This window comes from Dipteris shenzhenensis, chromosome 3 (assembly GCF_047967505.1).
Source record: "Dipteris shenzhenensis isolate YYH24624 ecotype China chromosome 3, Dip_SZ_1.0, whole genome shotgun sequence".
NCBI classification, from domain to species: domain Eukaryota; kingdom Viridiplantae; phylum Streptophyta; class Polypodiopsida; order Gleicheniales; family Dipteridaceae; genus Dipteris; species Dipteris shenzhenensis.
In genome coordinates, this window is record NC_141598.1 from 36,973,825 (window position 1) to 36,990,278 (window position 16,454).

Consider the following 16,454-nt stretch of genomic DNA (forward strand, 5'->3'; position numbering starts at 1 on the left):
AAGAAAGCTGAATGGGTCCATTGATCGGTACAAGGCAAGGCTGGTTGCAAAAGGATATGCTCAGAAAAAGGGCATAGATTATGAGGAGACTTTTGCTCCTACATCCAGAATGACAACCATCAGGTCAGTTATAGCAATGGCTGCAAATTTTGAATGGAATGTTCATCAGTTGGACATTGAAACAGCTTTCCTTAATGGAGACTTGTTGGAAGAGGTTTATGTCAAACAACCTCCGGGCTTTGAAATTCAAGAAATGCACATCAAGTATGCAAGCTGAGTAAAGCTTTGTATGGACTGAAACAAGCCCCACATGCATGGTATGCCAAAATTGATGCCTTTCTAACCAGCAAGGGGCTGCACAATAGTCCAACTGAGAGCACCCTCTACATCAAGAAGGATGGGGGGGATATTTTGGTCATCATTCTTTATGTAGATGACATGCTGCTCACCGGATCAAATGAGGAAGTAATTGCAGATTTCAAAGTCCAATTGAAAGCTACATTTGATATGTCAGACTTGGGCTTGTTACATTTCTTTTTGGGGATCCAGTTTATTCAAGAGAAACATGGCATTGTTATGTCTCAATCCAAGGATGTTCAAAAGCTCTTGGACAGATTCAACATGCATGATTGCAAGCCTATGTCCACTCCCATGGAGCCCGGACTGAAGCTTACAATGCATGATGCAGGTGAATCAATTGATGTCACACTCTATAGCCAGGCTGTTGGATGCCTCATTTATCTCTACAATACACGGATATTCAGTTTTCAGTTTCTCAGGGGAGCAAGTATATGCACAGCCCAAAGATTATGCATTGGCAGGCTGTAAAACGCATCTTACGTTACTTGCAAGGTACAAAGTCTTTTGGCTTGATGTTTCCCAAGGGGGATGACTTGCAGATGCATGCTTACAATGACTCAGATTGGGTTGAAGACTATGATACTAGGCAGTCCACCAGTGGGAATTTTTTTTTTCTAGGACATGCTTGCATTTCTTGGTTGAGCAAGAAACAATCTACAGTGGCTACCTCCTCATGTGAAGCTGAGTACAGGGCAGCTTTCACAGCGACAGTTGAATGTGTTTGGCTGCGTCGTTTGTTTGCTGATCTTCATCTTTCATTGGACGGTCCTTCGATTTTCACTGATAGTCAGAGTGCTATAGCAGTGGCAAAGAATCTAGTGTTTCATGCTCGCACGAAGTACATTAAGGCAAAGAATCTAGTGTTTCTGAAATCTGTCCCCTCTTACCCCCCCAATAAGCACCTGGCTATGGGCTGATCTGTAGAGAGAGGATACTCCTCTAATCCATGCATCTGAAAAACTAAAGCGAGATAGAGTACCCTCTAAAAAATCCCAATCTACTTTGTCGTAAGCTTTCTCAAAGTCCAAGAGTAGAATGGCCAACCTCTAGCAGCTCTACATGGCCCATTCTAAGGCCTCCCAAAATGAGAAAATATTATCGAAAATACTTCTGCTATGCACAAACCCTGTCTGTGTGTCATGAATCAAATCTGGGAGAAAAACCTGTAGCCGCATACTGATGGCTTTCATCAAAATCTTGTAAAAAGTGCCCAATAGAGTGATGGGTCTCCATTGTGACACTAGATTCCTATTACCCCCCTTTGCGATGAGATGAATGAGACCATATGTGAGTGAGTCAGACATCTCACTAGAGTCCCACACGCCCTGTAGGGCTGATGTAATGTGATCACCAATCTGCTCCCAGAAAGTAATAAAAAAAGAAGGGGTAAGTCCATCTGAACCTGGGCACTTGCCCTTGTGAAGGGCAAGTAATGCAGTCTTGAATTCTGCATTGGTGAAAGATGCATCGAGAGAAACATACATCTCATCCTTCACCAATACAAGGATACACTACCAAATAACCTCTCTTGCATCATCTATGGCCTGTGTGCCTGGATTTGTAGTAAAAAGGGATGCAAAAAAATCTGAAGCTACACGCATGACGGCATCAGGATCTGTCTGTAACACCCCGTCTAAGTCAACAAGTTGCAAGACACTATCTCTACTATGTCTGGGCCCATGAGTAGAGAAAAAGTGTTTGTTGACCCTGCCACCCATCTAAATCCAAAAGGATTCCCGTGCATGAAAGGCATACTCTGCTCTCTGATCCAACAATGTCTGTATATGAGCCCTTGCTGCAGCAAGGCGCTCCTGAATCCAAGCATCTATGGGCCTCTTCTGCTCTTCCCTCTGAAGGGATGCTAACTGCTGGCGTATACCAATCTCACGTATGAGAATCTCATGTCTCTTGGAATTAGCGACTGTATGATAATAGTCACTAATTCCGGATGAGGCTGCAGCTACCTGAGATGGGCAGACAACTCCACCCTATATGTGAGAAACCCAAATCTGTAAAATATCCTCCGTGAGGCTCTCCTCTGCATAAAAAGCATCCGGAATCCTGACACTGGCAGAGCGTCCTCTCTGATGAGGCTTAAGAATCTGCAACACCACTGGACATTAATCTGAGGTGGTAACCCTAGTAGAAATGCATACAGATCCGCCTCTGTCAAGTGACCAATCGTCTACATAAAATCTGCTCAGCTAAAAAGGTAGTGAGAAGTCCAGCTGACCTGCCTGGCCTTGAACAGAAAAAGGTTCGCTTCCCAAAAACAGGAGGTTCCTGCAAAATAAAATATATGAATGCCTTTGGACAATCAAAACATCCCCAATAATTGCTCTAACATTACAATGCAATGAAGCATACATAGTAAAAACTACACGTGACTTTCCAACAGACTGTGTGAAAAAGATGTAACATTCAGTAGAAGGAAAGTGACTGACACACCTTTCACCACACATCAAAATACAGCATACCTAGTCCATCTTTCTCTGAAGAGGAAGACTTGGCATAGGAAACAACCATTGTGTTCTGAGAGATTTGTCTTTTCCTACTATTTCTTAAAAGTGCTGGGAGGCAGCAACCTGTCATGAACAAATCGGATAGAATGAATTCCCTGAAACAGAATGATCCCCTTGACCAACTGTGTTCGCCTATACTGCCCCAATCTGTCAGAAAGGCATACCAGGACCCCAGGTCTGAGATCAATTTGACATCATAATATAGGCATTACTACACCTTTGTATGGGTGTACCGAAGAGTATCTAAAGACTCCGCTTCCTTTATTCCCAAAGAGGACACTATTAAGTATTCTAGGTCCCCTTAATTGTCCTGGTCAGAAGTGTTTTAGGGGTGCATGGAAATGTTCCATCCTCCAGCCTATTATGAAGGAGATACATGAACAGCACTAGCGTAGCAAGTAAATATTCCACAAGGAGGGGGGACTACTGGATAGACAGCTCAGAGTTCAAGACCAGAATGAGAAATAGTTGAGAGTTAAATACAGGAGGTGTTGAGCAGGAAAGGACAAACAAGTTTGAGCAAAAGATGGGCTGTCTGCATTAAATAGTGTCATTGATTTTGCCCCTTAACGCTGACCCTGGTCAAAAGCAATACAATTAGCAACTCCCATTTTTACAATTTTACGTTCATACATACTAGGAGAGCTATGCTTCGCAGCTTCGACTTGACATCCCTCCATGTTTCTCTTTGTTATCCAACATGATTTGTTCCATTGTAAGGACTCGAACTGTTTAATTTTTATGGCAATCCACAACTACCAATCAATGAAAAGTGTTAACCTATACTTCTATATGTTGAAACACTGAAAGGAGAGAGTAGAGTTGACACAAAATCAGAATACTTGCATATAGAATGAAGAAGAAAGAGGTCCTTAAGTAGGCACCTCATACAAGGTCACTAACATCACTGATGACCTCAAAGCTCCTCAATCATCTCCTCAATCTGCTCCTAGATTCACTCAATCATCCTATGTGGCTTTTCCACCACCTAACTGTGCTTGTGGGCACCTAACTGTGCCTCTAGCACTCACACATAGAAACATAAGGTGTGCCTGAGGCATACACCTTGAGATATCCCAACAAACCCCCCCTCAAGGAAATGCCTCTGGCTATGTCAAGGATACATCTAGTCTCATAGTTTCTCATGCCATCTCATGGTGGTCAAGGATAAATCTATGGCTAGGTTCTCATGCTAGCAAGGGTTCCCTTGGGTGTAAGATAAACAGAAAGGGATACAAACAGACCTTCCAATGGTTATCTCCCCTACATGTACATGTTGCTGCTCAGATTTCAGCACAAGGTAGCTCTAGGTATGGAGAAGCTTGCCCTGGAAGGAATTAGGAAAAGACAGAGCAAGCGCAGAGAACTTGCAGTAGAGAATTTCGACGATGTTTCTGCAATGGCGACGAGCAGCGCGCGTATTTCGTCAATTCCTTCCAGCCCGAAGTTCGCCCAATCAAGAGGGATCTCCAGCAGAAAGGGCGTGGGAAATGGTTGAGGATTGAAGGAGAACAAGCTCAAGCAAATTTTTGGGAGAAGAGGGAGAGATGGTGAAGAAGAAGAAGAAGAAGAAGATGATGATGTGGCAGAAATGGGCTCAAGGGGGATCAACCTGGCTCTGATACCATGTTGGAACACTGAAAGGAGAGAGTAGAGTTGACACAAAATCAGAATACTTGCATATAGAATGAAGAAGAAAGAGGTCCTTAAGTAGGCACCTCATACAAGGTCACTGACATCACTGATGACCTCAAAGCTCCTCAATCATCTTCTCAATCTGCTCCTAGATTCACTCAATCATCCTATGTGGCTTTTCCACCACCTAACTGTGCTTGTGGGCACCTAACTGTGCCTCTAGCACTCACACATAGAAACATAAGGTGTGCCTGAGGCATACACCTTGAGATATCCCAACACTATATAGCCTCAATCATGAGAAATCTCTCTTCTGCTAATTCTCAATCCTAACGAGAACAAAAAATCTCAAACCCTTTTCTCACTCGAACTGCAGCATCATTGAGCCTGTGCTAGTAGGATACGCTTCACGTTGATAGGCTAAAAAATGTTTTAAGTTTTGTGCAATCCTTGTAGATATGGGTAGGCACTCAGAGCATGCACAGATCTAGAGGATAGGCTTTAGGGGCACTAGGAGTTTGTTTTTCTCATTTGATCATGCTGGATGTAAATTTTTCAAAAATGTATATAATGTGTTTCTTGCAGGGTCTCAGGGAAATGATCACCATAGGTGATGTGAGCCCAAGGTCTCCAATGTACTGGGTCTTCGTTCGTTCGGGTGTTGGTTTGTTGGCTTGTATGTGAAAATGGATAATGATATATGTGTGGAGTGTTATTTTGAAAGGGCTAGGTCCCTTGGTAATTTTTTCTTGTCAAGGAAATGTTTACGAGGGGTGAAAGGGGTGTTATGGATTGTGCGTGGGATTGTTGCGTGACAAAGATGCTATCTTGGTGGATTGACGTGTTGACAGCATTCATTGGCTTGGGTGAGGGCGGGAAGAGGCCTCTGGATGACAAGTTGGTGATGGCACTTGAAGAATACACTGGCTGGAGAGTTATAGGAAGAGAAATCAATAGGGCTGAAGAATTTACTGGAATCTATGGGCTGATGGCGTGGGAGCGTCAAAATGAATAAGGGGGGAAGATGCCGATTTGATGAGAGAGGCCGTTGATTGCACAGGAGTGGTAGAAGGAGAGCAATCGATAGAGTGGTGAAGTATGGGCTCTGTGCATGCAGGAGTTCGAGGGCTGAAAGCAGAGAGGGCATCTAGGATCGCGTGATCTCAGAGGCAAGGAGAGGGGTTGGTGCATCACGCTGGCGTATGCTTGTACGACAAGCTGCACAGATATGTTTTGATGTGGTACGGATTGCTTTCGTAGGTTGGTATATGGGTGGTTCACAGGCTGCCTCAGATCTGATTCGTGGTTCTGTACGGGCGCTGTACGGTGCTGCACAGCTTGGACATGAGTAAAGTCGTACATTATGTGCAGCCACTTTGCACTGACAACCAGCTGTTGTGTACAGACTACTCTTGGCTGACACAGGGCTGCAGCAGAGCCAAAGTTTGGCTATTTTGTGTAGGAGATCTTGGGCTGTTACATCACCTTTCCGATCCTGATTGAGATCTTTGTTTTTTAAAGCTTCATTTTCTGAATGGGATCACAGCTTTTTTTAGTCTTCATTGAAGAGTAGATGATTGATGCTTGAATCAGTAGGCTTTAGGCTTGGCTTAAAAGTAGAAGTAGCCTGTTTTTTTGTTATCAACGTGAGCTCTAATTGCCAAGAAAACATACCTCCATAAAACTAGAATAAATCCAATCTGAAAGCTGCTCCCTGCCACCCCTCATCCCTCCCACTGCCCCTCCCCCTCCTTTCCTGATGCTCACCACCTTCTTGCCCCTCCCTCTCCACCTGCTGTCTCCATTACACCTCCCTTCCCACTTCTGCCTTATCCCCACCCCTACTCTCCCGCCTCTCCTGCTGCCCCCATTCCACTTCTCCCCCTTTCCCCTCCCCCCTGCCTCTCTTCTCTTCCCTACCCACTGCTACCTCCCCCCCACCCCTCCTGTTGCCCCCCTTCTGCCTATGTTGCCGCCCCCATCCTGCTGCTACCTTCCCCTCCCCCCCCCCCCAGGTCCCTCTCATTCCACCTACCCTACCCCCCCCATTCCCCTCCTCTCCCCCCCTGCCCCCCCTCTTCTCCCTCCCTACCGATGCCCACTCTCCCCTCACTCTCTACTGCTCAACCTTCTCCTAGTTTTCTCTCTCCATGACGGAGGGATACTAACTTTATTAAAGTCTGCATGCCACCCTTGGTTGGGGAATGACTACCTTGTCCCATCCACTCACCGCAAGAACATGCAATCTCTCTAAAGCAGAGCCGTGCCGCTTTAAACGGATATGGAGTTTGAGAGATCCACCACCCTCTTCGCACGTATCCATGGATCCCACCCCTCCAAGACGCAGGTTAGGAGCTGGCTGCTTGCTACCTTGCCTTTAGACCTCATCCAACTTTTAGAAGTACATTTGCTGGGTAGGGCTTCTTTCCAGGTGATTTTTGATACTCCGCAAGTACATTGCTCAAGACTAGCCCCTCGGCACTTGGCTCCACAGAGATCTTTCTCTCACCTTTTTCATTAGGCTTCGACCCGGAAGGACAGAGGGGTCACATCACTCTTCATCAAGTTCCCTGGTCTTCCTCGGGCCTACCACCGAGTCCTCACCATGATTTTGATGGAGGTAAATGTTAAGTTGACCAAGGAAGACTCTTCCCCATTGGTAGGCATCACAGAGTACAAGCAGTTGATAGGAAGCCTCATCTATTCCTCCAATACTAGACTTGACATTGGCTTTGTAGTCAAATTATTGATTCGAAACCAAAAGAAAACCATTGGCTAGCTACCATGCGGATGCTTAAAGCACATCCGAGGTACTCATTACTACTACACCAAGTATAGATTGGGGGGAGACTCCCCATTGGTAGGCATCAAAAAGTACAAGAGGTTGACAAGAAGCCTCATCTATTCCCCTCCAATACTAGACTTGACATTGGCTTTGTAGTTAAAGTGTTGATTCAAGTTTCTACAAAAGCAAGAGAAAAATATTGGCTTGCTGCCATGCAGGTGCTTAAGTCCATCCGAGGTACTCAATACTGTGGCACCAAGTATAGATCGGAGAGTTGGCAAATCCGAGGCCCCAACAAGACCCCTTATAATGAAGTTCCGGACAGCAATGGACAAGTCTACCCTCATGAGCATGTGGGCAACCTTGAAAGGGACAAGAATATACTTGGACGTTGACCTCCAGAGCAGCTACTGCCATGAGAGGTACTTTTTTCAGAGTTTGGAGAGGATCTCCTTTCTTCTCTGAGTCTCCTTCAGGGTTGAGGTGGCACTTTCAGCCTCTGGATTTTTGTTAGCTCGTTTTGAGCTGGTTTTTTCTCATGCATGACATGATATACTCTTGCATTTGAGCTTGCTCTTGCAGTTTTCATTCATACTTAATGAAGGAATCTTTTTGACAAAAAAACCCAAAGGGTTTTGAGGCATCTTCCCATCTAGGATACGTGCAGATCATGTCGTGTGAAAGGATCTGGTGACAACATACTGTATCCCTGAGAGAAGGGTATCTAATGCATGTGCGAGGTCCATCCCCTCTCCAAGTAATACTGGAAGCTTAGAAGCCCAGTGGCTCATGTGCACCGGGTCAAGAGCATGGTCAAAATGGATCTGAACACGAGTGGATGGCGGGGGGGCCCTCCTCATGGCTGGCATGGCGGTCGATACACAGAAGACAAGAATGAGTTGTCGGCCTCGAGTGGAGAAGGAGGCACAATAAAATCCCCTATTCGTGGGGCAAAGTCTAGTGGACCCAACAAGTAGTCCACTGTACTTCTCCCCCCGCCATGTGGGAAACAAGTTAGCCCACCAGATGATGGCCATCTCTAGAGATCGCTATATATGATCAAGTCGTGGATAGCCCCCAACTCGAGTAGATGCCTCCCATATGCTGTCACTGGTGCATCTACACTTGCCGATTGTCTCACGATCCCTAGCTCTATTGCATCCATCTCTGGTACTATGAGGGAATCCTCATCGAGGCCAACCTGTCTGTTCCCAGTACGTGCATTGAAGTCACCAAGGAGGAGAGTGTCCCCCTGTCTAGAAAGCTCTGTCATCATGAATAGTCTCATATGGGCTGTGTTCGTCAATGGTGACTTCTCAAGAATAAGATGATGTGTCTGGGGAAAAGTACAATAAAGATCGCGCGTATTTGGTAGCTAAACTCGCACCCACATATGTCATGCGTGCTCCTCTATCCAGATCACCGATATGAGTAGTGTCATATGTGCTTTGAAAAGGACAGCCACACCTCTTGATCCCATATTCCACTCTCTCCTCTCATCTCCTTCTTGTGGGCTGATTCCCAGAGATATCCCGCCAATGTCGGCAGCCCTCTTTCCGGGATTTCATGGGTCTTGGCGTAGAAGATCATGTCTCTGTCGGTGTATGTTTCCAAGAAACCCCAAGAGTCGGACCAAAGGGTACCATTGCAGCTCCACAGTGCTATTCTGAGTCCCCCTTGTGCCCTCATCTCCTGGGAATGACACCATCTTGTGCTGTCCATCTCTCCCTCTTCTCTTTCTTCCTTTTCCTCCATGTCTTCTCTCTCTCTGATATCCAGGCGAATCCTATGTCAATCCCCCAGTCTGAAGTGTCCTCATCAATAATCCAAAAGCCATTGGATTTGTTCCAATTGATATGAGCCCTTGCAGTAGTGCAAAACAAATCCAAGGCTGTCCTGAAAATGAGGTGAGTGTCTGTGGTGTGGCATCCAAAAAAACAGCCATATCATCTGCCAATTCACAATCCAATAGCTCATCCTCCTGCCTCAATGGATGACTCAGCCCTTACTATCAACTAGCTCTAAGATAATAGCTCATAGCTTCAACCACAAATAAAAAAAGAAAGGGGGTTTAAGAGCATCCCTGACAGACCGATCTGGTAATCTGAGCCCTGTCTCCCCTGACTCCACCAATGAGAACCTGGCTATGGGCTGATCTCTATACAGTTGACACCCCTCTTATCCATGTATCTGTGACTCCAGAGCGAGCAAGGGTACCCTCTAGAAAGCCCCCGTCTACTCTGTCATAAGCTTTCTCAAAGTCCAGGAGTAGAATGGCAAGCCTATGGCCATTATGCATGGCCCAGTCAGAAGCCTCCCAAAATGAGAATATGTTATCAAAGATGATCCTGCCATGCACAAATCCCGTCTACGTATCATGTATAAGATTTGGAAGGAAGGGCTGCAGACGTAGGCTGATTGCTTTTGCTAAGATTTTGTACAACGTACCCAACAGAGTTATCGGTCTCCACTGAGACACTAAATTCATGCATTCCTCTTTTGGGATAAGATGTATAAGTCTCGCATCTCACCCGAGTCCCAGACGCCCTACAGACTGAGGTAATGTGATCCCCAATCTAATCCCAAAATGAAATAAAGAAAGAGGGTGTAAGCCCATCTGAACCAGGGCACTTGCCCTTGTGAGGGCAAAGAGAGCAGTCCTGAACTCTGTGTTGATGAATGGTGCATCAAGTGAGACTATTATATCTCCAATCACCAACATAGGTAAGTGCTCCCAAATAACAACTCGAGCATCATCTTTGGCATGTGTGTCAGTATCTAATGTAAGAAGGGAGGCATAGAAATCTATGGCTACCTGCAAGACGGCATCTGGATCTGTCTGTAAAACTCTGTCTAAGTCAACAAGCTGTAAAACACTCTCCTTACTATGTCTGGGCCAACAGTAGAGAAGAACTTCTTGTTGACCCTACCCCCCATCTCAATCCAAAATGACTCTCTGGCATGAAAGGCATACTCTGCTCTCTGATCTAATAGTGACTGCTGCTGAACCCTTGCTGCCACAAGGCGCTCTTGAATCCAAGCATCTGTAGGCCTCTTCTGCTCTTCTCTCTGAAGAGCAGCCAACTGCTGGCGGATACCTATCTCTCGCATGAGGATCTCACCTCTCCTGATACGAGCAACTGAATGATAAACGTCACTAATATCTGATAGGGCTGCAACTATATCTGACGGGGAAAGCTACGCATCGCGCATGTGAGATACCCAAGTCCGCAACACTGCCTCTGTGAGACCCTCCTCTACATAGAAGGCATCTGGAATCCTGATACTGGCAGAGTGACTCCTCACATGACGATCTGAAACTCGAAAGTGATCTGAAGTGAACACCCCAGGTGTAATGCATATTGTCCCACCTCTGTCAAGAGCCCAATCATTAACATAAAATCTGTTTTTGTGATTTGATGAGTAGGGCCTGACCCTCTCAAGGTTTTTCTCATGCTATGCATGATGTACTCTTGCCTTAAGCACTTGGTCTTGTCTTTTTTCATACTGAATTGAAGTATTTTTTTTTAAATTAAAAAAACAGATTAAAAGATATTATAGTGATTGGAAGAGATGATGACACCCATTAGACTCAGATTTCTCATCCATTGAGTCTATTAAGAGATGTTAACAATATTAAAAATTCATGCTAGGTAGGCTGAAATGCCACATGTCATGATCGTTGCTATTCTCTTAAGACCCTCTCACTTTTAAGTGGCATGACTACTAGTCAGCATCCTATGCAATGTACCTTGCATTGCATCAACATTGGTACCCAACCCTTTGTCTTACCTTTCATTATCAGTCCCCCCCCCCCGGCGGCCTCCCCAAGCTTAATACTCTATTCCACTTTACATCTTTTGTCCCACCTATCGCATGAAAATTCTTGTTGGGCAGGATAGTTGAGATAATCATCAAGAACATTTTTACGTGAAATACACTTGGACCGAATTCATGTTGAATCATATAAACCTTTTAAAGTAAACCAAAAAACAAATTGTCATAAGAAGACTCCCAACCATAGCATCATTCATTCCGATCTATGAGCCACTCTACTATGAGATCCGGGGACAGTACCACCTGTTTCTTTCAGGAGGCACATGGATTTGGGCCTCTCTCAGATGATCCATTTGCATGACCACGTCTGTGTTGGCCTCTTTTAAATGGAGATGCGGTAACACAAAGAGACCTTGTTGTAGCAAATCACACAGGAGGAGGTGACAATACTATAGGAGGCAGATCAAGCAGAGCGACAAGTCACCAACTTCTATGCCTTCGAGGTAGCTCTAAGACACATTGGGGCAAAGGGCCGACATGAGGACAACATGGATCAGCGGGAAGAGACGTGCGGAGCCGTGGAGCTAGTGACAAAGGACTACCAGAGCACACACGATAGAGATCAAGCCCATAGCTACTCTACTCAGAGGAGAATCGCCCGATCGGAGGCGTCACTCTTGATATGGCTCATTGGATACAGAGATCATAGAGACCACACCCCCCGCCATAGCAAGAGACAACTTGACAAATGCAGATATGTGATATCTTCGCATCTCATCAAAAAGCCACCTGATATGTATTTAGAGCACTAGCTTTGAATGTCTGAGTTTTTGGGATTTTTAGATTATAAGCTTGGCACTTAGCAAGCCCTTCGCTTCAGCCCAATGTGGCTTGTAGTAGGAATTAGTTTATTCAATGTTCTTTGTCTCATAGGCCTGGGAGGCCTTTCAAAGACGTTAATACAACTTTCTTTCTACTTGCATCAACTATGTTCAAATCTCTATCCTTTTTTAGATCTATGCATATGTCCAAACTCCCAATTTTGGCCGTTTCCCCACTTTAATTTCTTTTTTTTACAAGAAAATTACTTCATTAAGTATGAATGAAAACCACGAGAGCAAGCTCAAATGTGGGAGTGCATCATGCTATGCATGAGGGGGAAAAAAACAGGTCAAAAGGAGCTAATAAAAAACAAAGGCGGAGGCTGAAAATGCCACCTCAACCCTAAGGGAGACTAAGAGAAGAAAGCAGATCCTCTCCAAACTCTGAAAGAAGTAACTCTCTTGGCAGTGGCTACTCTGGAGGATCCTTGCATGCTCACCAAGATGGCCACTCAAATTTCATTTAGACTTCATGTGAGATATGTTTGTTGTGTTATGCACAAGTAGTTCAAGCAATTTGTCTTACACGGGTGCGCGTGTACGTATGTGTGTGTGTGTGTGTATGAGAGAGCCTCTATATGTATGTGTGTGTGTGCGCGTGTACGTTCGGGCATATAATCTCATGAAATTGGGAATTAGATACATAAATGATGTGGTAGATGATCAGGGCTATGTCTTATCTTTTCCTCAGGCCACTGCTTCCTATGCATTGGGAATGAATCATAGGTCGATATGGAAGAAAATTGCTGATTTGTTACATCCTCTTCTACATGTTCCTCCTGTGGCTGGCACAGACAGGCTTATGGATTGGCAATTGCACCCCTCTGCTACATGCTCTCATCCTGTTCCTCTGCCTGCCTTGACCTCCATCAAAGCCTACAAGCTTCTTCAACCTGCTCCATGGATTCAGCAATATGCTAATACTCTGTGGTATATCAGGAAGCCCCTCTCATGGTGGCGGAAGAATCTTCGGATATTATGGAAGTGTAAAATGCCTTTGAAACAAAGATTTTTTCTTTGGAGATGCATGATCGGCACATTGTCAGTGGGAATCACACTTGCCAAACGTCACATTGCACCATCCGCATGTTTACGATGTCAGGCTCCTTCAGAGACTGTCCATCATTTGCTTTGGCACTGCCCGTGTTCTAGGAACCTCCTTGGGAGAATTTCAGATCATCTTAGGCTCCGTTTCCCGAGTCACAGATTGGGGAAACATTTTTGGTTATTTGGCAGATTTATGAGGTCTTTGTCTCAATACTAACTATTTCTCTCATGGGTGAGACATTGGGCTCTTTGGACAATCTGGAGTGAGCATAATTTGGCATACTTGGGTCAGCAGATTCACGAGTCATATGAATCTTTCCGAGCCTCATTGCGGCAATCCTTATATGATGCCTGCCATGAGGGTGATACACATGCTTCTTGCATAGAGCTTTTCTTTTTATGTTTCTGATCTTTGGGATACTCTCCATTTTGGAGACTTCCCATCTTGTAAATTTATGAGAATATAAATACACTGCACTAGATTTTACTAAAAAAAAAAGTGTGTATGACGGAGCTTTTTCCATTGGGGTGAAATTGTCGTATTGCTTCCTCTTCCTGCCCCCGTTGCTCTCATCATCGTGAGACAGTTCCCCATCTGTTATGGTCTTGCCCGCACTCTCGGATATTGATCACTCATGTCTCTCATTTGCTGCGGCTTCGGTTTCCCTCTATCAAATTCGAGAAACTCTTCTAGATGTTTGGATGCTTCTCATCTCAAATGTCTCCATTCCTCCTTTTCTGTCACTGGGCTCGTTTTTGGGTACTATAGACTATTTGGACACAGAGATGGCATTTTAGGATGGGACAACAGTTCCCTCAGGCATATGCTTTCTTCAGAATGTCCCTCAAGCAATCTTTATATAATAGTTATGCTGTGAGGGATTTGGATGCTACTAGCCTTGAAGTGTTTTCTCACTGCTTTCGAGTGCTTCCATTAGGCTCTCTTTTGGAGTCTAATGTCATGTACATTGATTTTATGTTAATTTTATAGTTACTGGTTTCACAAAAAAAAGTGTGTATGAGAGAGCACGAAAAAATCAGCAGATGCCTTTGTCATGGAAAAAGGGTCTTCTCAAGCTGATTCCAAAAAAGCAGCTATGTGATTCACTGGGTGATTGGAGGCCAATCACACTCATGCCAGTCATTTACAAGATCATTGCCAAAATGGTGGTTGATCGGATTAAAGGTTATTTGCATGATGGGTTGCATCCCTCCCAATATGGCTTTGTTCCATGTTGCCATATCACAAATAACATTGCCAATGCTTATATTGGGATTGAATATGCCAAATACATGCAACATGATGTTCTACTCTTGCAGGTAGATATTGCAAAAGCCTTTGACACAGTTCAATGGGATTTCATCTCGCAAACTATGTGAGCTTTGGGGTTTGGACAAAAAATGCAGCAGGTTATTTACTGGCTTTACAGAGATAGCAATGCAGCTTGCATTATCTCTTGGGATATCTCTGACGAGTGGACTCTTCGTTGTTCGGTCCGCCGGGGATGCCCTCTTAGTGCTTTACTGTATGCCATTGCTACTCATCCTATGCTGCAATATATTGATCATCTTGTGGCTACATGATCACTTCATGGCTTGGAATTGGATGCTAATCGCAGCATGGTTGCTCAGGCTCATGCTGATGATTCTTTCTTTACCCCGAAGAATACGCCCCATGATCTTGCTGCCTTGATGCCGGCCCTCTCTATTTATGGTTTGGCAGCTGGTCTTCATGTTAATTTCCAGAAGTCTAAGCTGCTCCCTTTGCATTCCAAAGACTGGCATAGTCTATTATGGCCCGGAGATATCATTCCACCCACTCAGTTTGTTCGTCATCTTGGTTACCCTTTGGGGTGGGAACTCACTCGCCGACAACAAAATGATTGGGTTTTGGGTAAGCTTCGGAAAAAGCTTGAGTATTGGAAACTGGCAACCTGGCCTTTGCACGTTCGTCTTCGAATAGTGCAGTCCATCCTTGTGGCATATATTCAATTTTACTTGCCATTGATCATGTTCACTAAGGCAGATCTTACATCTTTCATGTCTGTCTTTATGGAACTCTTCTGGCGATCCAAACATGGCAGAAAAAGTCTCAGGCTGCTTTCGATGAATCACATTTGTTCTCCCAAGATGCATGGTGGATTGAACATCACAGATATTCATGTGCATATTCTTGCCCACAGGGGGAAAATGTTGCTGCAATTTCTGCAAGGTGATCAGCCTTGGGCTCTTATGATTAGGACTCTGGTCACTAATATCAGTATTTCTGTGTTTGGTCATTGGTAACTCGATCACTGGGATTTCTTTTTTGGCTGCACTGATGGCACTTTGCCTGGATGCCCTTTTGTCTCCCGCTTGCTTCTTGACTGGAAGCATGTTCTTTCTCATCTGGAATGGAATGGACGGCAATCTTTGCTTGGGAATTCTTTGAGAGCTGAAAGCATTCACTGGTCGAAAGTCTTTCAGCCTCCCTCGGCTTTACAGGAACCTCGACGTTCCTACTTTGTCTCGTTTAGAGGCATCACCTCAGTTGCTGATGTTCTAGATGATGCTGAACTGTGCTCCCCTTTTCTCTAGCAGCCACTATATATGGATTGGGCTATCATTATCGTCCTTTGTGGTGACAAATTACTTCTATGCTTTCGCCCTTTGTTCCGATTCCTCCTTTGGAACTCCAGGACCGACTGGAAGATTGGACTTTGACTTCTCCAGGGTCCTCTTCTCGTCCTTTGAGGCTATCTCAGATTACTGTACCTGCATTGTATAAAATCCTTTTGCCTCAACCTTGGGTATCAGAGAGAAGTGATTCTGTTTGGCGAATGCATCGCCCAGCCAAGTGATGGAGGAAAAGATTACAGCAACTTTGGGCCTATAAAGTACCGCTTCGGCAACAGGTTTTCTTTTGGCGAGTTCTTTTGGGAGTGTTTCCATCTGGACAGCTATTAGCTAATCGACACATTGCTCCTAAACTTTGCCATATATGTTCTGCTTCTTCGGAGACTATGCCTCACTTGTTTTGGCATTGTCCGTGCTCTCATGAGTTTTTTTATATGCTTCGACAGCACCTGCGAGCGAGATTCCCATCTGTTCCGTTTGGGAAGTTCTTCTGGCTATTTGGGTTTCATCCATCCAGGCCGGAGTTTCATCTTTTCTTCGTTTGGGTTCGCTACTAGGCACTATGGACTTTATGCACATATAGGAATTGTAAAGTCTTTGGTGATCCTACTTTCTCTCTGTTTGGCTTTTTTAGGCGTTCTCTGCAGCAATCTTTCTTTGATTGCTTGCAGACCCGCTGCATAGATCATGAGGTCTTTTTGGCATATACTGAAATTTTCAGTTGATGTAATTGTAGCACCTTTTTTTGAGGTTGCTACTCGTATAATATAATCAATCAATGATTTCACCCCAAAAAAAAAGTGTGTATGAGAGAGAGTGGTGGGGGGTGTG

At 44.7% G+C, this 16,454-nt stretch overlaps 1 protein-coding gene across 1 annotated transcript in view; it reads right to left on the reverse strand.

The window, feature by feature from the left end:
- Positions 1-16,454, reverse strand: part of LOC147903732 (B3 domain-containing protein Os07g0679700-like) — a 121,216-nt gene that overhangs the window by 16,849 nt on the left and 87,913 nt on the right. The window contains exon 9 of the mRNA XM_087400946.1: positions 2,594-2,643. Coding sequence (XP_087257072.1) covers positions 2,594-2,643 — 50 coding nt within the window. The remainder of the gene's footprint in view (positions 1-2,593; positions 2,644-16,454) is intronic.